A 24,607-nucleotide genomic window follows, 5' to 3' on the forward strand; every position below is an offset into this window, starting at 1 on the left:
TAACGGTAACTTGATTTTTATTGCCTTAAAGAACACCGAAAAATAATGCGGAAAAAACTTGCGATCGTCTTGTAAGACTAACTCGCACTTCACATAAATTGGAACTTTTCCAATACTTTCTCCCTACTATTTTATTGGCATACTTATTCCAAATACAGTCTGGGCCCATAACCTATTGGAATTTGCGCAGCTGAATAAGTATTAAGGAGAAAAAGGGACATTTTACTAATAACTATATTTGCACATTCAAGAACAAAAAAAATTACAGCGAACACAACAGGGTAATTAGCGCACACAAAGAGTGTTAGACAATGCCAAAGAGGTCTATTTTACACAGTGCACTTTGCGCCGTCACACACGAAATATATTCTTCACACAATTCCAACAGGGAAACTAGCGTGAAGTCATGAAATGAATTGATGTTGAAGTTTCGTGAAGTGTGAATCGACCTTAATTTGCCGTTTTGGATAAAATCTCTGCCTTGTTTGTAAAATATAAACACCAAACAAACACGTCTGCCACAATGTTACATATGTTTGTTGTTTGTATTAAGAAACAAAAGGAAAGATGACATAAAGGCTTAGATACATATTGACGCCCTGGTATCACACTGGATCTTGTACATGATAATGCATCTTTTGAGATAGCAAGAAACTGAGGTGAAATGGACTATCAGAAATACAAGATTGAGAAGGTACAGAACTTGAATCAGTCAGTATTGTATTAGATGACTTGGAATAGCCCAGTGATAAACAAATCGAGTAGCTGATTTTTGTTTTTGATAACTGGTAATATATATTGTTGGTGTAAAGTTTCGTAGTGTGTACGTATGCCACTGGACTGGTCTTAAAAGAGGAAACAAAATAATTCTATAGATTTATAATTTTCGATTGTTAACATTACGAAGTTACAGGTACACATTTCAGAAATATCTGCAATTCTGTCAAATTATGGGACTTGTTCTTATTACTTAGCCGTTCCCTTGCCGTAATTTCGCAGTACTGATTGCCGTTGTTAGAGGTTACCATTTGAAATTACAATTTATTTTGCTTCAGACATGTTGCACAAGTATATGGGAAGTAATACCTATGCATTCATTGATGTACAGATCTCGCCTCTGTAATCTAAATACACTATTGAAACTTTAAACTTCGGTAACCATGTGGATCAAATTAGGCACGGTAGGATACGCCAAGTTAATAAGGCTTTGCATGGTTTTGGTGATTGTTTGTCATTTATATGTGTTGCATTGCACATATTTTGTAACAACAAGAATTTTTAGTGGATGAGGATGTGTTGCACATTAAAAGCATAAAAGCCAATTCACATGTGTACATGGAAAAAGTATAGATAAAAATATAAATTCTTAAAAATTTGCTACAGCTAAAAAAGTAAAGCAAAACCGGAAACAACTCACATTGTTAGATATATTTCCCCTTTTATTAATGATTAGTGCACAGAAAGAACAGCTGTCAGTGAGCCTCCCTATGTATTCATCAATGCTCAGAATTGTAACAGCATTATCATCGTGGTGCGGCCGACTGTTTTGGCTGAGTGGTTCTAGGTGCTTGAGTCCGGAACCGCGCGACCACTACAATCGCAGGTTCGAATCCTGCTTGGGGCATGGATGTGTGTGATGTCCTTAGGTTACTTAGGTATAAGTAGTTCCAAGTTCTAGGGGACTGATGACCTCAGATGTTTAGTCTCATAGTGCTCAGAGCCATTTGAATGTCATGGTGCATATCATCTCTGTTCTATCATCTGACTTCACTGAAGTTGGATGACCAACCCATGACACTTGTGCTAATTGAACTAAACTGCAAATACACGGCTGATTGTCCTTTTGATAATTCTATCACAAATGGAAAAAAGAAACAACACAATATCCTATGACGATAATATCAATTAATCACCATTGGAATAGGCAAACTCCTGCAAATACCTGGGTGTAAAGATTTGTAGGCATGTGCAATGGACTGATCACATAGTCTCAGTCATGTGTAAAACAGCCAGTAGATTTCAGTTTATTGGTGGAATGCAAAGGAGCTCGCTTACATATCACTCATGTGACCCATTATGGAATTTTGTCCAAATGTGTGAGAACCATACCAGATATGACTAACTGGGGATATAGAACGTTTGCAGAGAATAGCAGCACAAATGGTCACAGATTTGTTTGACACATGGGAGAGGGCCACAGAAATGCTGAAGAAACGGAGCTGACAGACTCATGAAGGTAGATGTAAACTGCCCTGAGAAAGTCTGCTTGCAAAGTTCACGAACAGCTTTAAATGATTATTCTACAATATACTACAACCATGTACTTATCACTAACGTAGGGATCATGAGCACAAAATTAATTACAGCACACACAGAGGCATTTGAACAATCATTCTTCCTGCTCTCGTTATGTAAATGGCATAGGAAGAAACCCTAATAACTGTTACCATAGGGTGTATCCTCTGCCACACACTTCAGTGGTTTGCAGAGATTAGATGTAGATGTAAGGGACACAGCCAAATTAGTGATCCCCAAGAACTTGTTAAACTACTGTTCTGTAAACTATCTCCAGTGTGGGTAAATTATGTTTACATAAGGATTCTTTCAATGAACCTCACTTCTGGCATATGCTTTATTTGCAGTGAGTTTTATGTGGACAGTCTCCTTAAATTTCTCCAAATGCCTTTTTAGAAATAGTTAATAGTTTTGTAATCAGACTAAAAGGGATCGCTCCACCTGTTTAGACATTGCACTTGTTACGTGTTTTTGCTGAGCATTACCTGTGAGACCTTGCACTAAGCACAGACAGCATAACATAGACCAACACACGAGACATTTCACATAAGGTCCCACACCATGTTGTCTGCTTCCACCATGCAGTAGCACTACTCAAGTGCTGCTGAAGTACTGGGTATCATTCATGTTTTTCTATCGCCGTTAAAACACATCTTTAAGCCAAATATCTCACTACACAAATTTGGGACCACTTTATTACTATGTAAAAACAATTTTATTTGTAATGATAAGCAAAACCAACAATTTCTGTTGCCACTAGGCATCGTGTAAAAAATTCACTGAGCAGTATGTCTTTGAGCTTACTCCATTGATAACATTACAGAATAATTTAGCATTTATCTGCTGAAACACCGGATGAAACTTGCCTGATGCCTCATAGTAGGGACTCTCTCTTGCATTACTACCCATAGCTACTTTCCCATGTGATGATTTTACCCCTGTTATGATGAACATCCTGCATTCTGTTAGCTAGGAAGTAATCTGTTAAACCACACAGCAGGTCTAAATATGTGTGAATGTACTTTGTTTAATTGACAACAGGGTTATTCCATGTCAAGTGGCCTAAGGGTCCCCACTCGACCGTCTCAAATTTTGATGAAAATTTTTACAGGATGTACATATAGACCTTACACAAAGCACTGCCAAATTACAGCTTCATAAGTAGTATGGTGGGGCCACCAGCAACCTTTTCGTAAAGGCTCGTTTTTTTGACATTCAACTGAAATGAATAAATGATCAGCTTTGTTTTACCATTGTTCAGGATCAAAGAGACCTGTCTTTGCTGAAACTCTGTGATCCTGTTCAACTTTTTGGGTACAATAGCTTAGTTGTAGTACAAAAGGCCAAGCTATGGTAAATTCATCATAGTGTGCTATCAAAGTGGCTCATAAATCTTGTTGTACCAAATTTTGACTATACTTTATTGCCTTGTATCTACTGAAAAAATAACTTTCTGAAGATGACTGCAAGCTGTCAGCATGTCATAAAGCTCTGCTAGTGGCATTCAGATTGCTCAAATAATAACTGAGTTATCTGAGCTCACCTTGTCTGATCAGAAAAAGCTGTTTTTATGCTGGAGACAGACCAGTTTAGTGTCAACAGTGTTTAGTGTCAACAATGGAGTTTAGTAACATGCTTCAACAATCAGTCTGAAGCACACTGTTGTGTAGTGAAGAGTGTTCAGATGTTGTGTGTGGCTATTTAAATGATGTAAAGTGTGTTGTCATTACTGGATAAACATCTTTTTTCAGTAAGTAAAAATTATTTCAAGATGTGGGCTGACTCTTTAGAAATGTTTATGTGGTTATTTTTTTCTGTTGCATTCTCAAGGAAGTTCCCATTATCTGTGATTGTTTAATATTTTTCAGTTGGAAATATACACCACTTCTACTTTATCTAATATTGAAACAACGGCAATTGGAAGCATAACTGTAATTGTAGTGTAATGGATCTCAGTGGGGTTTCAGAACCGTGTGTCATTGGCTCTTCAGATAATTCTACATGTCATCTGAAAACATACACACATCAACAAGGCTTCATTCCACTCAAAAAATTTTCAGTAGAGCAACAGAAATTAATAAACTAAAGAAGTGAGATATGTCTTACTGAAAATGCACAAATATGTTTTCACCACAAAGCAGTACTTGTGGACAGATATGACTTTCTACAGAAATCTTTTAATCCTTTTGGTGCAAAGAACCATTCTGTTAAAAAGGGTTTACGGATTGTCAATGTGGAAACAGCAAAACAATTGCAAGCTGTGACTAAAAGATAATGTGAAACCTGGTCAGAAGACCTGTCCAACTTGCAGAAAACAATTTTTAGCAAAGAAAGCAGAAAAACAACAGTCAACTTCAAATCAGTCAGAATATGAAGCATATCCAGAAGTATCAATCGACTCAAGTCTAACTGCTTTGGGGTCTCCCCTCCAAAATTTCAGTGTGTATCAAAAAGGGATTTGAAAGGTTATGTAAACCGAAAAATAAAGCTCAAGAGGCAATTGCGAATAACATTGCTGCTGCTGGAGGATTTGCCCCAAAAGATCTTCAAACACCTAGTACAAGCAAGACAAGTCCTGATTGTGCAGATTATAAGCAGCTAATTAAAGAATTGAGAGAGAAGTAGCAATTCTCAAGGCAGCCTGAAAAATTGCAAATACTGACATTAGTACCACAAAGCTGGACTATAAAAGAGACAATGCAAGAATTTGGTGTTTGAGAGAGGATGGTAAAAGCAGCAGGATGTTGCAGGCAGAAAATGGCATATTAGCTCTGCCAAAGAACAAGTTTGGCAAGAAGATGCCGTAAAAGAAAGAGTGGTAACATTTTTTTCAGAATGAAGAATTTAGCCGTATTTGTCCAGGTAAAAAAGATTGTGTATCAAATAGAATAGAATGTGAAAGAAATGTTTGCTGCATATCGATTTCAGCCTGGGCCTGAAATTGGATTTTCCAAATTTTGCGAATTGAGGCCAAAATGGTGCATCACTGTCGGTGCTGCAGGGACCCACTCAGTCTTTGTTTGCACTTTACATCAAAATGTGAAAATGATGCTTGCAAGCACTCCAATTAAAGAAGATCATAAGAGTCTGATTGCTAAAACAGTGTTAATCACTGTGAAATCTGTCTGAGAAAAGAACTACTGGAACAGTTTTTAAAAAGTAGTTTTGAAGACACTGATCCAGATGATACCATTGAGTTCAAACAGTGGGTGCCCACTGATAGAGGGACATTAGAAACCAAGCAGATGACCACCGAGGATTTTATTGAAGATCTGATTTCAAAAATTTACAAACTTTCCGCTCATCATTATGTTGCAAAGCACCAGAGCAAGCACCTAAAATGCATAAAAGAAAGCTGTAAGCTAACTGAACTGATCTTATTAATGGACTTCGCTGAAATTTTTTCCTTCATTGTCCAGGATGCAACTCAAGGTTTTCACTGGAATAACAGCCAAGCAATTTTGCACCCATTTGTTGTGTACTTCAGAAATAACTTGGACATCAGCTGCTGTATAATAAGTGAACGCCTGAAACATGATGCAGTCGTTGTTCATGCTTTAATAGTGAAATTAATAGAAGATCTGAAGTGTCTCCTTGGGAAAATCATACACATTTACTACTTTACTGATGAGTCAGCAGTGCAGTACGAAAACTTCAAAAATTTTCTGAACCTCTGCCACCATCAAAATTACTTTGGAATCTCAGCTGAGTGGAACTTTTTTGCTACAAGCCATGGAAAATCTCCATGTGATGGAACTGGAGGAACTGTAAAGCGCCTAGCAGCAAGAGCAAGTCTTCAAAGACCAACTGAGGACCAGATTTTGACACCAACTGATTTGTTTAAATACTGTACGAAGAATATCAGAGGAATCCAATTTATTTTTGTTTCAAAAGAAGAAATTGAAACATTAAAAACTGAGCAGGAAGCAAGATTCAAAAATGGCTGCACAGTATCAGGCACAAGAGAAAATCACCATTTTGTGCCATTAAATGAAAAGCAAGTGTGTATTAGAAGAGTATCCAAAGATACAATTTTTTTGTGGCAAATGTTGACCAAAGTCAAGCAACAGTTTCATTCAGAAATGTTTCAGCCTTACAGCCAGGCCAATATATTGCCTGTATATATGATGGAAAATGGTGGATTGGTAATGTGTCTGAAGTTTCAGAAGAAGAAAATGATGTTTTACTCAGTTTCATGCACACCAATGGACCTGCACATTCGTTCTGTTGGTCAGCTAGGCAGGATGCTTGTTGGATTCCAAACCAACACATTATTTCTGTCATTCCAGCTCCATCAGCAACAAGAATGGGCTGACATTATAGCTCGTTAGAATCAACTGTAATTGCTATTAGTAACAAATTTCAGCAAATGAATTAATAAGAACTGAAATATTTGGCTTGTGAACCATAAAGAGTATGACTGGTATATGTATTTTTGAATGTAATATAAATGTAGGTTTATTTTGTATGACAAGATTTATGGGCCACTTTGATAGCACACTATGATGAATTTACCATAGTCTGACCTTTTGTTTTACAGCTAAGATATTGTATCCATAAAGTCGAACAGGATCACAAAGTTTCAGTATGGCAGGTCTCTTAGATTCTGAGTAATGGTGAATCAAAGTTGAACATTTATTCATTTAAGTCGCAATGTTGAGAAATGTAATGTAATGAAAATATAAGTTTATTTGTTCTCAAATGCAAAGTCTCCAAAACAAGGTGAGCTCTTTTCAATGGTGCCAAGAAAAGTCAAATTTGAGTGATCTTATTTGAGATATGACCTTTTGAAAGTGAGCCAAAATTGACTGATTAAATATTTTAGCACACTTTGAACATTGATAACTCATTTATTATTTGAGAAATCTGGGTGCTACTTACAGAGCTTTGTGATATGCTGGCAGGTTGCGGATAACTAAAGTATTAACTTCATAAAGTTACTCTTTCAGTAGATACAAGGCAATAAAATATAGCCAAAATTTGGTATGAAAGATTTATGAGCCACTTTGATAGCATACTATGATGAATTTATCATAGTTTGACTTTTTGCACTACTACTAAGTTATTGTACCCAAAAAGTTGAACAGGATCACAGAGTTTCAGCAAGACAGGTCTCTTAGATCCTGATCAATGGTAAAACAAAGTTTATCATTTATTCATTTCAGTCACAATGTCAAAAAACGAGCCTTTACAAAAAGGTGGCTAGTGGCCCCACCATACTACTTATGAAGCTGTAATTTGGCAGTGCTTCGTGTAAGGTCTGTATGTACATCCTGTAAAAATTTCATCGAAATTGGAGATGGTCGAGTGGGGAGCTTGTCTAAATTTAGGCCACTTGATGTGGAATGACCCAACAGTAAGAAATTATAGAAAATGTCTTCCAGAAGTTCTGGAATGCATCATTAACCTGAGCTCTGCTAATGTCTGTAATTCTTACTGGAGAGCTATAATGATCTGTATTCTATGTCACAGTGTGTCAGTCTGTATATGCCAAGCATATTCATGTAATGTGATGTGCAATTTGTAGAGTGGCCTCTTTCGCAGTGAGTTAAAATTCTTAAAACTACACTGCTTTTAACTACACAGTATTAAAACTCACTGTCTTACCAAAAGAAGAGAAGCACCCAGAAGAGGAGGAGAATTGAAATCAAACTGCATGGGTTGAGAGGTTGTGATGTTACTTCAGTTTCACACACCAAAAAAAGTTTAGCGTCACCCCAGTTCCCAGAAATCCTGAGGATAGATGTTGACTGTGGGTATTGTATCACAGACACAGTCCCTTTGACTGTTTAAAGTTGTTACTAAATCCACCCAAAAATGTGAACAGCCATGCATGAGCAGCGCCTATTACACGGAGAGGGTCCAACAGCCGATTAGTTCCAGTCATTCCACCAGGAAGGAGGTACACGGCTCATAATGTCTGTAATTCAACCATGCCTAGACGGTCAATAATGCGGTTTGATCAAATCCGCATTGTTATTTTGTGCCAGAAAGAGTTCTCAACAAGAGAGGTGCCCAGCCATCTCGGAGTGAACCAAAGTGATGTTCGGACATGGAGGAGATACAGAGAGACAGGAACTGTCGATGACATGCCTCGCTCAGGCCGCCTAAGGGCTACTACTGCAGTGGATGACCACTACCTACAAATTATGGCTCAGAGGAATCCTGACAGCAACGCCACCATGTTCAATAATGCCTTTCATGCAGCCACAGGATGTCGTGTTATGACTCAAACTGTGCACATAGGCTGCATGATATGCAACTTTGCTCCCAACATCCATAGCGAGTTTCATCTTGGCAACCACAACACCATGCAGCACGGTACAGATTGCCAGAGATGTGTTTGGAGGCAGCCTTATCAGTCTGAATGCCTTAGACACACTGCCCAGCGAGTGCAGCAAGGTGGAGGTTCCCTGCTGTTTTGGGGTGGTATTATGTGGGGCTGACATAAGCCGCTGGTGGTCATGGAAGGTCCCGTAACGGCTTTACGATACGTGAATGCCATCCTCCGACTGATAGTGCAACCACATCGGCAGCATATTGGTGATGCATCCATCTCCGTGGATGACAATTTGCACCCCCATTGTGCATGGCTTGTGAATGATTTCCTTCAGGATAATGAGATTGCCCAACTAGAGTGGCCAGCATGTTCTCCAGACATGAACCCTATCGAACATGCCTGTGATTGAAAAGGGCTGTTTATGGATGACGTGATCCACCAACCACTCTGAGGGATCAGTGCCAAATCACCATTGAGGAGTTGGACAGTCTGGACCAATAGTGCCGTGATGTACTTGCAGATAGTATGCCACGACAATTATAGGCATACATCGATGCAAGAGAATGTGCTACTGGGTATTAGAGGTACCAGTGTGTACAGCAATCTGGACCACCACCTCTGAATGGTGGTACAACATGCAATGTGTGGTTTTCATGAGCAATAAAAAGGGGCAGAAATGATGTTTATGTTGATCTCTATTCCAATTTTCTGTACAGGTTCTGGAACTCTCGGAACGAAGGTGATGCAAAACGATTTTTCATGTGTGTATTATAAAACTGAGTCAAATTTGCAAAGAACTTGGCAGTATCAGTCCACTTCTCAGTGTGACGCTGCACCTCCTCTGGTGTGTATGAGTGCACTGATGCGGCTGGAGGGGCTGTTATAATACACCGTATGTTCTCCTAAGGCAAGCTGACCCGCAACTGTTGTAACTAGTTGTTGATATTCTGGACACTGGCAATGGTACAGATTTTATGTCCGAGCTGGTCTCACACATTCTATCAAGGACAGATCTGGGGTCTTGATGGCCATGGAAGTACTGCGATGTCACACATACAGTTAATACAGTCGTGCCATTTGTGGACAAGCGTCATCATGTCAAGAAAGTCACTATCATTCCATCGCACAAGAGGTAACTCTTGAGGGTGAAGGATAGCCGTGATGTACTATTAGAGATCCCTCATTGACCATTAGTAGTGACCTAAAGTGGTATCCAATGGCTCTTTGCTCTGTGACACTGGGAGTAACACTGCTAGGCATCTCCAAAACACTGGAGAATGGGACTTTACAAATGCTGCCACCATTCTCATCAGTAATGATTATTCAAAGTAGTGCAGAACTGCAATTCCATTGATGAACACAGTGTGACTCCATTCATCAGCAGCTGTTTGTGTTTTGGTGGTAATGGCAGTGTATGCAAGGGGGCCTAATTCCCTAGCCTAGCTCTTCTAGTCTATGACCAATGGTGCAAGATGACACAGAATGTTGCAGGGAGTCCATTAGATGTTCTTGGGTGGCAGGTGCAAATGTGAAGGACTTAGAAAGTGCTTAGTGCACAGTATGGTAATACATGGTTGACCGGAATCTTTACAATGAGTATACCTGCCCTCATATTCCTCATATTTGGGTGCAGTCCAGCTTTGGGCCAGTCACATCCTCGTGCTCACAAATGTGGTTGTTGTGTGATTCAACGTGCCAGTCAAACGGAGATTGACAAAGAAGCCCCTTTTGAAGTCTGTCAAGTGCTAATAACTCTGTCCCACACAAGTACATGACATCTCCATGTTGCTGGCAGTGGTCATTCAACATTGTACACTGTTAATGCCCCTTATATACCCTACAGGTCTGAAACAACACTGATGCACTCTGATGATTGTTCTAGCTGTCACAGGAATTGCAGCTCTAGTCATTTATCTATGTACTGATGGTATGTAAGTTACAGTTACATCCTACTATATCTTCTGGAGGTAATTCTGTGTCAATTCAACACAGCACTCAACCCAACATACTCAGATTTCTTTCAGATTTAGTGATCCAGATAAGAGATAGAAAACTACCAAATTGCAGAGTTATATGACAATTGTGAAGTAAGCTACAGGTCTGCAAAGTTGAAAATTGTGTGACATTTGCATGCATATCTCAAAACACCCAATCTCCAGCTTTTCTGAAAAAAATATATTGTATTGCTCCAGTATGTTACTATAAACATGGCAAACAATAAGATGGCACGCCAGTGGTATCATGCCCAAAAACTTATTTCATCTACATTAATACACTAACAACATGCAGTAAGTGTTCATGTATCTCTTTTCCAGAACTGCATCCAATAGCAGCTACTGTTATTCTGATCAATTGGTGAACATTTCTTGTGATCAACAGCCAATGAGAGACTTGTTTCATGGATGTATTCAACCTGCAGTCTACAGTTGTTGTAGTATTTAGTAGCAGTTTGCAAAAAAGTGGATTTCACATCAAAATTGTATTGTTGCAATCCACTTAAAGAAGAAGGCACACAAGAACACAGAAGAATTTGAGGAATGTTCAGAAGTGGATGGTAAAAAGTGTACCAATGTATTGCTAAATAGAAAAATTTGCAGCTTATGTAGAAACCAAATATCGAAAAACTAATCCGTACCTGCAAGTGATGCCTCAGCTGTGTTAGGTATTCCACAGAAAATTTAAGTGATGGTGAAACAGAATCATATCTGGCACTTGATTCTTTAAATACTACCATTCAGTATATAGCTGAATCTGCTGTGAAGAACAGAGGCTTCAGAGTGAGGTAAAGTACTCATAGCAAAAACTGTAAAAGGTTGCCTCAATGTTGGAGCATATTTACATGACACAACTGGAAAAAAAGAGTAGGAAAGAAATGAAGAAAGAGAAATCTCATAGCCTGGCTGAAAGATAAGTTTCACAATTCAGACTCTATGTGTGACAAAATACAAATTTTTACAGTACTTCCAAAGATCTGGAGTATAGGGAAAACCTTCAAAGAATTTTCCACTTCGGATTAAACAGTTTGAAGAGAAAAACAGTAGGTAGCAGAACATGATATGCTAATGACACAAGACCGAAGCGAGGTAAGACATTGTGTGGAAAAACTGTTCAATGTTTACATAATTTTTGCTGTGATCATGTGTGCTGTGTGATGCCAGGAAGAAAAGACTTAAGTGTCTGTAAAAGAAAATGGAATAGAGTACACAAGCAGAAGCAGCTGGTTTTGCACAATATGGAGGAATTATATGCATATTTCACATATACATATCCAGATGTAAATACTGGACTCTCAAAATTTTGTGAGTTGCAACCAAATCACTGTGTTGTTACAAATTCCAGTGTGATCCATACTGTTTGCCTCTGTGCTTCACACCAGAATTTTAAGTTAATGACTGAAGGGTGTAAAGTGAAAGAACTAACAAAGAGTGAAGGACACAAATTACCATCATACAAGCACTGTGCAGCATTTGTTTTGTGGAATCCTCCACTTGCAACATGTTTCTTAGGTGCATGCCCCTACTGTCCAAGTGTGACAAGATTGACTGATTATCTGTTTGGTACAAACTGCATTAATGAAATTACATATAAGTGTTGTTTAATAACAGGCAGAGAAGTTCTAGAGACTGTAACAAAATCAGTGTATGATTTCAAGAAGTTTTTTTGCATCAAGTTTACAACAGCTTCTACCACATTCATTTAATCACCCAGCAGCAGTCACATTTCTTTAAAATCACTAAAGAACTCAAAGCAAGTGACTATCCTGTAGTTTTTGATTTTGAACAGAATTACACCTTCGCCATTCAGGATGAAGTATAGAGATTTCATTGGAATAATTAAGAGATTACAATTCACCTATTTGTTGCTTACTACAGAGAGACAAATGCTAATGAAATACACCACATGTTATATGTGGAAGTATCTGACCACCTCCAGCATGATACATTGTGTTTGTACCGGGTCTGTTCAAAAAATTCCACAACTGGGCTGTCAGAATTTTTCTGCAGTTATGTTCTATTTATTGTGCATGGTCTCCTTCGAAATACTCTCCTTCACAATTGGTACACTGCTTCCAGAGCCGTTCCCACTTCTGGAAGCAATCTTGGTATGCCTCTTGCTGGAATGCGTGAAGCGCCATCTGTGAATTTTCTATTTTGTCTTGTTGCAAATCTTCGTTCTTTCAATAGGTGTTTGTTATAACCTTTAATCACCAATATTGCGTGGATATTCAAACACTCTCGCTTAGGAACAATAGCTGGTTACATGATCTCAACTCAGTATCTCGTATTCGACTGCTGTGCCGTGACATGCGGCCGGCGCCGTTCGTAGCTAGGTGGCGCTCCTGCGCTCAGCCGAGTTGCGGAGCGCCTCTATCGCCGTTTGCACATACTGTCGTGGCGGCACTGTTAAATGTCGTGGCACTGTCACAACACTTTTCCCCCCCTTGAAAAAAAAAAAAAAAAACTCACTTCCTTGAAGACATGGACAGTGCGGAGAAATCCATGGCCTCTTGTGAGGCCCCGAGAAGATCCCACGGAGAGACACGAGAGTATGGTCGAAAATGTCCAGGACGGAAGCTCGTGCGTGGAACGTGTCTCCTGGACGAGATGATGGGTGAAAACTCCGGAGCAGCATCCATAGGTGTCGTGGACCTGGGGGTGTGCTCCCACGAGATGGGTCCCAGAGAAGGCGGCATTGCGACTGGGGCCGGTTCCGGCGTACTCGGAAGCGGTAGTGACGTCAGCTGCATCAACACGTATGGTAGATTGGCAGCAGCGACAGAACTGGCTTCTCGGGCTGGTGGAGGCGAAGGAAGGGGTGGTGGCACCGGCGTGGCCACCACTCGTGGGCGCATTTGGTCGTAATGGCGAACAACCATGTCGTCGTCCGTATGTACACTCCTGGAAATTGAAATAAGAACACCGTGAATTCATTGTCCCAGGAAGGGGAAACTTTATTGACACATTCCTGGGGTCAGATACATCACATGATCACACTGACAGAACCACAGGCACATAGACACAGGCAACAGAGCATGCACAATGTCGGCACTAGTACAGTGTATATCCACCTTTCGCAGCAATGCAGGCTGCTATTCTCCCATGGAGACGACCGTAGAGATGCTGGATGTAGTCCTGTGGAACGGCTTGCCATGCCATTTCCACCTGGTGCCTCAGTTGGACCAGCGTTCGTGCTGGACGTGCAGACCGCGTGAGACGACGCTTCATCCAGTCCCAAACATGCTCAATGGGGGACAGATCCGGAGATCTTGCTGGCCAGGGTAGTTGACTTACACCTTCTAGAGCACGTTGGGTGGCACGGGATACATGCGGACGTGCATTGTCCTGTTGGAACAGCAAGTTCCCTTGCCGGTCTAGGAATGGTAGAACGATGGGTTCGATGGCGGTTTGGATGTACCGTGCACTATTCAGTGTCCCCTCGACGATCACCAGAGGTGTACGGCCAGTGTAGGAGATCGCTCCCCACACCATGATGCCGGGTGTTGGCCCTGTGTTCCTCGGTCGTATGTAGTCCTGATTGTGGCGCTCACCTGCACGGCGCCAAACACGCATACGACCATCATTGGCACCAAGGCAGAAGCGACTCTCATCGCTGAAGACGATACGTCTCCATTCGTCCATCCATTCACGCCTGTCGCGACATCACTGGAGGCGGGCTGCACGATGTTGGTGTGTGAGCGGAAGATGGCCTAACGGTGTGCGGGACCGTAGCCCAGCTTCATGGAGACGGTTGCGAATGGTCCTCGCAGATACCCCAGGAGCAACAGTGTCCCTAATTTGCTGGGAAGTGGCGGTGCGGTCCCCTAAGGCACTGCGTAGGATCATACGGTCTTGGTGTGCATCCGTGCGTCGCTGCGGTCCGGTCCCAGGTCGACAGGCACGTGCACCTTCCGCCGACCACTGGCGACAACATCGATGTACTGTGGAGACCTCATGCCCCACGTGTTGAGCAATTCTGCGGTACGTCCACCCGGCCTCCCGCATGCCCACTATACGCCCTCGCTCAAAGTCCGTCAACTGCACATACGGTTCACGTCCACGCTGTCGTGGCATGCTACCAGTGTTAAAGACTGCGATGGAGCTCCGTATGCCACGGCAAACTGGCTGACACTGACGGCGGCGGTGCACAAATGCTGCGCAGCTAGCGCCATTCGACGGCCAACACCGCGGTTCCTGGTGTGTCTGCTGTGCCGTGCGTGTGATCATTGCTTGTACAACCCTCTCGCAGTGTCCGGAGCAAGTATGGTGGGTCTGACACACCGGTGTCAATGTGTTCTTTTTTCCATTTCCAGGAGTGTATTTCACAAAGCTGGCAGCCGTGAAGAGCCTTGACCACCCCTGGAATCCATTTAGGGCGAGATCCATACCCTCGTGCCCACACGTCGGCACCCACCGAGTATTTTCCCGCACTAGGGGACACAGCACAAGGCCTGACAGGGTGAAGCAGGTGCAGGATAGTGCGCGGTTGGCGGCCATGTAAGAGTTCAGCAGGGCTGCGATCACCCAGAGGCGTGAAGCGATAAGAACTCAGAAATTGCAGCAGAGCGTCATCTTTGGAAAAATCACTAAGGAATTTTTTCATCTGGCTTTTGAAAGTGTGGACAAGGTGCTCAACCTCCCCATTCAATTGCGGATGGAAGAGCGGTGCTGTAACATGATGAATCCCTTGTCCAGTACAAAAATCACGTAAGGCCTGCAAAGAGAGCTGAGGGCCATTGTCCGTGACAATTGTGGATGGAAGACCTTCTAGCACAAAGATTTTGGACAAAGCTAGCATCGTCGCCGCAGTGGTGGGCGACGGACGTCGAACAACAAACGGAAACTTCGAGAAGGTTTCAATCAACAGTAGCCAATAAGTACCAAGGAAGGGGCCGGATCAGGCCATGGAGAGGGTATTGTACAAGGTGCAGCCAGTTGTCAAGCACACTGACCACACGCAGCAACTATGTGGGCGATGTCCGAATCAATACCAGGCCAATAAACGTGCCTGCGGGCCAGGGACTTAGTCCGAGAAATACCCCAATGGCCTTCATGCAACAGTTTGAGAACATCTTTGCGAAGAGAGGCTGGCACCACGATCGTGGAGATGCGCCGTCCGAGGCCAGAAGAACACCACCATCATGAACAGACAGACGAAGGCGCAAGGCATGGTAGTTGTGAAGGGGATCCATTGCCCGGGCCTTGGTCCTGTCCGGCCAACCTCGTTGAACAAAACCGATCACCTGACGCAGGACCGGGTCCCGCGCAGTAGCCAACGCAACCTGCGAACCTGTAAGTGGAAAACTCTCAACCGCACGACGTTTTTACTCATCAATTTGGAAACAGAGTAGTTCATCTCGATCGAAAACCGGGTCGGGGCCCATCGGCAATCGCGACAATGCGTCAACGTTGGCGTGCTGGACCGTGGGGCAGTAGTGAATCTCATAGTGAAAACGAGACAGGTATAAGGCCCAACGTTGCAGGCAGTGAGCTGCGTTATCCGGAAGCGACGCCGATGGGCTGAACAGAGAGACCAGCAGCTTGTGGTCGGTGATGAGGTGAAACTTACAACCATACAAAAAAACGCTGCACTTTTTTAGACCGTAAATGATAGCGAGCGCCTCCTTTTTGATTGGAGAGTAACGTCGTTGAGCGTCTTGGAAACATAGGCGATGGGTCGTTCTGACCCATTCTCATATCGGTGGGTGAGAACACCCTCTAGGCCATACTGTGACATGTCAGTCACCAGAACCAAGTGCTGACCCGGACGGAATGTGGCAAGACACCGAACGAAATGTGGCAAGACAAGGCGCCAACTGCAAATGAGCCTTCAGGCAGACAAAAGCCTGCTCACACTCATCGGACCAACAGAAAGGGACGTTTTTGCGTAACAGCTGATGCAGAGGATGAGCTACCGCCGCCGCGGATGGAATGAATTTGTGGTAATAAGCAGTCTTGCCTAGTAACGCCTGAAGTTCCTTGACCATAGACGGCCGGGGTAGAGCGTAAATGGCCGCAACATGCTGACATAGAGGATGTATACCCTCACGGAACAAGTGGAAACCAAGATACACAATGGAGCGTTGGAAGAACTGTGACTTCTCCAGATTGCACCTCAACCTAGCCGAATGCAAAACCCGAAACAGTGAGCACAAATTGCGAAGGTGCTCCTCAGTGGAGGGCCCCGTGACAACAATGTCATCCAGATAGTTTATGCAGCCGGGAACGGAAGTTGTGAGCTGTTCCAAAAACCGCTGAAAAATGGCCGGCGCGCTAGCGACGCCAAATGGTAACCGCTGGTACTGATACAACCCACAAGGAGTGTTGATGACGAGAAATCCCTTGGAAGAAGCATCCAACGGCAACTGATGGTATGCCTCCAATAAGTGGAAAAGAACTGGCCCCCAGCGAGCTTGGTAAATAACTCCTCAGGACGAGGAAGAGGATAAGTGTCAATGAGGTTCTGAGCGTTGACAGTGGCTTTAAAATCACCACACAATCGCAGACTCCCATTTGGTTTAGAAACCACGACGATTGGCGATGCCCATTCGCTGGAGGTAACAGGGAGGAGAATCCCTGAAGCTGTTAACCTGTGTATCTCAGCCTTGACAGGTGCATGCAAGGCCACTGGAATAGGACGTGCCCGGAAAAACTTAGGGCGGGCTGTAGGTTTAAGAGTAATGTGGGCTTCAAAATCCTTGGCATGACCCAGACCAGCAGAGAACACGGATGAAAATTCAGAACACAATCCATCCAGCTGTTGATATGGAATATCTGCAGATATGAGGTGCACATTATCATCAATGGAGAACCCGAACAACTGGAAAGCATCATAACCGAACAGGTTTTCAGTGCCCGCATGATCCACCACATAAAACGTGAGGGGCCTAACAACAGACTTGTAGGCAGTGGAAGCATCAAACTGGCCAGTGATAGGAATTTTCTGTTTATTATAAGTTCTCAGATTTCGCGTAACTGGAGACAAAGGAGAGCAGCCCAACTCCAAATACGTGCGAGAATTAATGAGAGTCACTGCAGAGCCAGTGTCCACTTGCATGCGGATGTCTTTATCCAGAACACGAACAGTAACAAACAACTTATTTGTTTGAGAAAGCACACAGTGAACATCCATATCCAATGCCTCGTCCTCGTCAACGAGAACTTTAGGGAACTGACACACAGAAGCAATGTGGCCTTTTTTCCTATATGAATTACACGTGGCCCAACGTTTTGAACATGCGGCCCTGTCATGCTGTACGAAACAACGTGGACAAGAAGGAAGCGCGGAACGAACCTGCTTCTGTGGTTGCTGTTTTCGCTGCGAGCGTTGCGGCCCAGCGCGACGTTGCTTACGCGAGTGAACCGCCGCCACATCTTCGTTCTCCTGTGAAACAGGCAAATTTTCTGTGTCGAAAGTGGACTGTACAGAGCCTACATCACACCATGCGTCTATTGCACGCCAGCAGCGTGAGACACTTCAAAGGATTGAGCGATGCTTAGAACTTCCGACGACGACGGGTTTGGCAGTTGTAGGGCACGTTGCTGAACTTCTTTATCAGGAGCAAGCCGTAGAATAGCATCCCTAACCATTGAATCAGCATAAGACTCATGATAAGTGTCCGTGACAAACTGACATTTCCTACTCAGACTGTGTAGTTCCGCCGCCCAAGCCCGGTAAGATTGATGGGGCTGTTTATGACACGGGTGGAACGCCACGTGGGCAGCAACGATGTGGGTGTTTTTGTGATAATAGATAGACAATAAGTCACACATTTCTTGGAAGGACAGAGAGGCAGGCTCCCGCAAAGGGGCTAACTGAGATAGCAGCTGATAGATCCGTGGGGAAATCCAAGATAGAAATAACGACTTACACATAGGAGCGTCGATAACGCCGAAAGCCAAGAAGTGTTGTCGCAAACGCTTCCCATAATCCTCCCAGTCTTCAGCGGCCTCGTCGTAAGGAGGGAATGGAGGCGGAGAAGAGGAAGATAGACGGTGAGTAAGCGACATCGACAACGCCTGAATCGCAGCCGTCAGCTGTGTTTGTTCAGCTGTCAGCTGCGTTTGTTGTGCCTGAATAGCAGCCGTCAGCTGTGTTTGTTGTTCAACGAGCACTTGCATAAGCTGTTCCGTATCTGCCCCGTCATGAACACACAAGTCCACAACGCAGTGCAAATATCCCGACCTCGTCGCAAAAAAGTGTTATAACCTTTAATCACCAATATTGCGTGGATATTCAAACACTCTCACTTAGGAACAATAGCTAGTTACAATCGCCGTTTGCACGTACTGTCGTGGTGGCACTGTTAAATGTCGTGGCAGTGTCACAACAGTTTTTCAACTGTGGAAATAAAAGAAAAAGTCCACAGGGGGCAGGTCTGGAGAGTATGGAGGATGAGACAGCACAGTGATTTCATTGTTTGTGCAATAGCCGTCCACCAACAGCAATGAATGTGTGGATGCATTGTTGTGATGCAAGAGCCATTAATTGTCTTGCCACATTTTGGGCTGTTTCCTTCTCACATTTTCTTGTAGGTGCCGCAACACATTCCAATATTACCACTGATTAACAATTTATCCCTGTGGCATGAATTTGTGGTGAACTAATCCTTCAAAGTCAAAGAAAACTATCAGTATGGGTTTGGCATTTGACGTGACCTGATGAGCAATCTGAAGATTAAACCTTGGTCTCAGTATGACTTAAGTACTCATACTGTAGGCTTCCTGCATCATTTGGTGTGTTTCTGTAAAGATTTTCTTGAGTTTCGCGCAAAATTTAAGGCAGACATGTTGTTCCTCTAACTCTGCCATTTCGAAATTAACAAACTGTGTGACACAACTTTCTACTCAATACAGCACTAACAATAACTAACAGACATACAACAATGAAACTTCTGGTAGTTACACACCAAACACAGGTGTGTGCAGCGATGCAAACCACATTTTGCTCCAGCACACCATTGTCGCAAAATTACGAATGTTACAGAATTTTTTGGACAGACCTCGTATTCTGTCTAGTGTAATTTTATTAATTTTTTTAAAATGTCACTTTCCAACTCCAATGCACATTTATTACTTTTTGGATAGATATGCTGCTCAGTACAAAAACAGAAAGAATTTCAAGAATCTGTCATACCATCAGGAAGATTTTTATGTTTCAGCAGAATGGCAGGACGCTTTGATGTTTCAGCAGAATTTGCTACACAACACAGTATAGGACCTTGTGAGAGGGTTGCAGGGATTTTAAAGAGATTAGCCACACTTGCCAGCCTCTAGCGACCTCATGAAAACCGTACTTTGACTCCACAATAGTTGTTTCAGTGGTGCAAAGAAAATGTTTCTTCATGTGTCTTCCAATATACATCAGCTTCCCATCATGAAGATATTGCCAAGATGAAGCAAATTTTCAAGTATATAAGAACAATTCTAGGTACCCAGAAGTTTCATTGTATAATACCTATTAACAAAAGTGTAGTAAAAACAAAGGCATATTCTGCTTCTTTAACAAGCAGAAAACAGTCAGTGATTGCTGCGGTGAATGAAATGCTGTAAGACATATATGGATTTGTTGCCTGTATGTATGAAAGTCACAGGTGAGTTGTGTATGTATTGCAAACTTACAAAGTATAGGCCAGTTACTTGCATCTGCATGGACCACCTCCATCATTTGTGTTTCGTGCCAAACTTGACACTTGCGTTATCAGAACATGTGACATTCTCACAAAAGTGGATCCAGCGACACCAACTAGAAGGATGTACAGTCTCTCTGCATCAGATGAGGTGAACATTAACAATTTAAATGGAGACTTGTGAGAGGAGATTTTACCACATTTTATTGCCTTTTCATTCAAACTACACAGTAAAAGATTCATAACAAAACTAAATAATATAACCATATTTTTACATAACATTACGTATAAATTGCACTTTTTAATAATTTGGGTTTCATATTTATGTGCTACCTCCTCCATTTTGATAGTGTACTGATGCTTACAAAATAAATTGTTGAGTATGATACCTTTAATTGTAATCTTGATACAGGGTGTTTCAAAAATGACCAGTATATTTGAAACGGCAATACAAACTAAACGAGCAGCGATAGAAATACACCGTTTGTTGCAATATGCTTGGGACAACAGTACATTTTCAGGCAGACAAACTTTCGAAATTACAGTATTTGCAATTGTCAACAATAGATGGCGCTGCGGTTTGGGAAACTCTATAGTACGATATTTTCCACATATCCACCATGCGTAGCAATAATATGGCGTAGTCTCTGAATGAAATTACCCGAAACCTTTGACAACGTGTCTGGCGGAATGGCTTCACATGCAGATGAGATGTACTGCTTCAGCTGATCAATTGTTTCTGGATTCTGGCGGTACACCTGGTCTTTCAAGTGTCCCCACAGAAAGAAGTCACAGGGGTTCATGTCTGGTGAATACGGAGGCCAATCCACGCCGCCTCCTGTATGTTTCGGATAGCCCACAGCAATCACACTATCATCAAAATATTCATTCAGGAAATTAAAGACGTCGGTCGTGCGATGTGGCCGGGAACCATCTTGCATAAACCACGAGGTGTTCGCAGTGTCGTCTAAGGCAGTTTGTACCGCCACAAATTCACGAAGAATGTCCAGATAGCGTGATTCAGTAATCGTTTCGGATCTGAAAAATGGGCCAATGATTCCTTTGGAAGAAATGGCGGCCCAGACCAGTACTTTTTGAGGATGCAGGGACGATGGGACTGCAACATGGGGCTTTTCGGTTCCCCATATGCGCCAGTTCTGTTTGTTGACGAAGCCGTCCAGGTAAAAATAAGCTTCGTCAGTAAACCAAATGCTGCCCACATGCATATCGCCGTCATCAATCCTGTGCACTATATCGTTAGCGAATGTCTCTCGTGCAGCAATGGTAGCGGCGCTGAGGGGTTGCCGCGTTTGAATTTTGTATGGATAGAGGTGTAAACTCTGGCGCATGAGACGATGCGTGGACGTTGGCGTCATTTGGACCGCAGCTGCAACACGGCGAACGGAAACCCGAGGCCGCTGTTGGATCACCTTCTGCACTAGCTGCGCGTTGCCCTCTGTGGTTGCCGTACGCGGTCGCCCTACCTTTCCAGCACGTTCATCCGTCACGTTACCAGTCCGTTGAAATTTTTCAAACAGATCCTTTACTGTATCGCTTTTCGGTCCTTTGGTTACATTAAACCTCCGTTGAAAACTTCGTCTTGTTGCAAAAACACTGTGTTCTAGGCGGTAGAATTCCAACACCAGAAAAATCCTCTGTTCTAAGGAATAAACCATGTTGTGCACAGCACACTTGCACGTTGTGAACAGCACATGCTTACAGCAGAAAGACGACGTACAGAATGGCGCACCCACAGACTGCATTGTCTTCTATATCTTTCACATCACTTGCAGCGCCATCTGTTGTTGAAAATTGTAACTACTGTAATTTCGAAAGTTTGTCCGCCTGAAAATGTACTGTTGTCCCAAGCATATTGCAACAAACGGTGTATTTCTATCGCTGCTCGTTTAGTTTTTATTGCCATTTCAAATATACCGGTCATTTTTGAAACACCCTGTATATACTGTGTTTATAGTAACACATTGGAGGAGCAGTACATTATATGTTTTTCAAAAAAATTGAAGATGGGGTGTTTTGAGATATTCAGTGTTAAAGGTTAAGGTCAATGACCTTGAATGTGAAAACGCTTAGAAACCTGTGTTGCATATCAGCATATCATGTTTACTCATTAGGTTTTCAATAATACAAGTTTCATTGCTGTATCTCGAATAGAACCAGAATTACACTCATTTACGTTGAGACAGATGCATATAAATTTCACACAATTTTCAAACTTGGAGACCTGTAACATTCTTCACAATTGTTGTACACCTCTAAAAACTGCTAATTTTCCATCTTTTATCTGGGCCATTGAATGCACCAAATTTGAAAGAAATCTGAGATGGTCAGATTGAAAATGTCACTTTTCTGCATGGAATTGACATGCTTCACTCTTTTGTCAGGCAGTGTACCTTCTCACTCTTGCATGCGAGAGTATACGGTTAATGCCATCTAGCAATTCAGCATTTAACTGCAATTCCCTACCACAATTTAAAATTAGTAACACTTTGCATTTTAAATATTATTATTATGTTACCTACCACTTCTACATCTGTATCAGACATTTTCTTACCCTGAACAGTTACACCCAAAATGCAAGCTACAAAGGAAATGTGCCTTTCCAATTAGGCAGTAGAATGACCCTTGGAGGGCTCTATGTCCGCAGTGCCACACTATCTTACTTTGCAACATTTTTTTCCATGAAATTGCTGTAAATTTAGAGCTTAATGTGCCAAAGGGATTTACTGCTAGTAAATGAATAAACAAATTAACTTCACATTGTTCTTAAATTGCTGTCTATGAAAGTGGGACATTTACAGCTGTGTTCGTGATGAATACACAGCATTTAAGTAACATTCAACATTCTGATATTTGTAGATTCCAGGCACAGTATACTACATTCCTCAGTTCATAACAGAGGAGGAGGAGAAGTACATTATAGAACATGTTGATTCTGTACCAAAACCAAAGTGGACCCAGTTGTCACACCGTAGACTTCAGAACTGGGGTGGTGTTCCTCATCCGAAAGGAATGATTGCCGAGAAGATACCAGATGTAAGTAGGCAAGATTGGAGTGGTTTCTTTTTCCAGAGTAGTATGGAATTTATTTAGACAGTTAATTCAAACCATTAATGGAGCTGGTATCATACTGTTAAGTGTTGAAGTAAGTTACAAACTTTGTTAATGTTGTTGATGACTTTTCAGTGGTTAAAGAAATATATTGATAAGATAGCCACCCTGGGAATCTTTGAAGCTGAGAAGTGTCCAAATCATGTCCTAATAAATGAGTATCTCCCTGGACAGGGGATAATGGTAATGTATGACACATTTAATTTTGCACTGTAGGATACCTTATAATTTGTAAACGTAACATTGTACTTAACATCTTTTCTCAGCCCCATACTGATGGTCCTCTGTTCTATCCAACGGTTACAACAATAAGCTGTGGCTCTCACACCCTTCTGGAATTTCAGCCTTCTAAGAGTGAAGACTGCCAGGGAGCATCTGTGGTAAGTCCATTTAGAGGAAATCAATATTTCTTTTCTAATAGAATTTGAAATCAACAATTACAGAGAAAATTTTCTGTATATTTCTGTAGCAGGATGATGCATCACAGGGTCCAACATTCTCTCTTCTTTTGGAACAAAGGAGTTTACTCATCCTGCAGGATGAATTATATCACAATTACCTTCACTCAATAGCAGAAGTTATGGATGATCATGTGACCAACAATATTGCAAATCTCCATGTGTGTTCAGGTAATTATGTTTTGGGAGAGAAACTTACTAGGGGCCGAAGAGTTTCTCTGACTATTCGTCACGTTCCCAAGACAACGAAGTTAAAGATCTCAGTAGGCAAGTGACACTGGATTCAATATAAGCTGAAGTGTGCTCAAAAAATATTTGTATTACATTTACTTTACCAAAATAAATGTTTGTAAATTTTTTAATGATGTAATGCCTTCCAGATCAGTCACCCACCTCATTCCTACATGTTTGTTGGTTTAAATATTTACCTGCTGCAGAGATTCTGTTTTGTGTTACGCAAGGGGAAAATATTGCCAGATATTTTATTAAAATAATTGCTGTAAAGATTTTTTAGGTAAAGTAGATTAAGGTTTAATGTCCCTTTGACAATGAGGTTGCTGTAGTGAAGCACAAGATCGGATGTGTAAGGAAATCATCCATACCATTTTTAAAGGAACCATCCTGGCATTTACTTAAAGTGATTTGTGGAAACCATGAGAAACCTAAATTAAAATTGTCAGATGGGATTTGAACGGTCATAATAGGAAACGTGAGTCCAGTGCCCTAAGTAGTGCGTCACTGGACTGTGTAACTCCTGAGGATTTTTTAACATTAGGAAAAGCGATCATCTTTTACAACTCCATCTATTGCACTTGCTGG

At 42.1% G+C, this 24,607-nt stretch overlaps 1 protein-coding gene across 1 annotated transcript; it reads left to right on the forward strand.

Annotated features, from left to right (window-relative positions):
- Positions 1-336: 336 nt before the first annotated feature.
- Positions 337-24,150, forward strand: LOC126277876 (alpha-ketoglutarate-dependent dioxygenase alkB homolog 6). Its single transcript, XM_049977403.1, has 5 exons — positions 337-694; positions 23,079-23,255; positions 23,406-23,513; positions 23,597-23,710; positions 23,800-24,150. The coding sequence occupies exons 1-5, from the start codon at positions 665-667 to the stop codon at positions 24,061-24,063; spliced, it is 693 nt and encodes a 230-aa protein (XP_049833360.1). The 5' UTR covers positions 337-664; the 3' UTR covers positions 24,064-24,150.
- Positions 24,151-24,607: the final 457 nt, after the last annotated feature.

Source organism: Schistocerca gregaria, chromosome 6 (genome assembly GCF_023897955.1).
Source record: "Schistocerca gregaria isolate iqSchGreg1 chromosome 6, iqSchGreg1.2, whole genome shotgun sequence".
Taxonomy (NCBI): Eukaryota; Metazoa; Arthropoda; class Insecta; order Orthoptera; family Acrididae; genus Schistocerca; species Schistocerca gregaria.

What these genes read in the sequence shown, in the direction of transcription:
- LOC126277876 (XM_049977403.1), top strand. Translation starts at nt 665, where the DNA reads ATGGACTATCAGAAATACAAGATTGAGAAG. An exon ending in TCCCTGGACAGGGGATAATG is followed by an intron (nt 23,514 to 23,596) that starts GTAATGTATGAC and finishes ATCTTTTCTCAG; the next exon opens with CCCCATACTGATGGTCCTCT. An exon ending in ACTGCCAGGGAGCATCTGTG is followed by an intron (nt 23,711 to 23,799) that starts GTAAGTCCATTT and finishes ATATTTCTGTAG; the next exon opens with CAGGATGATGCATCACAGGG.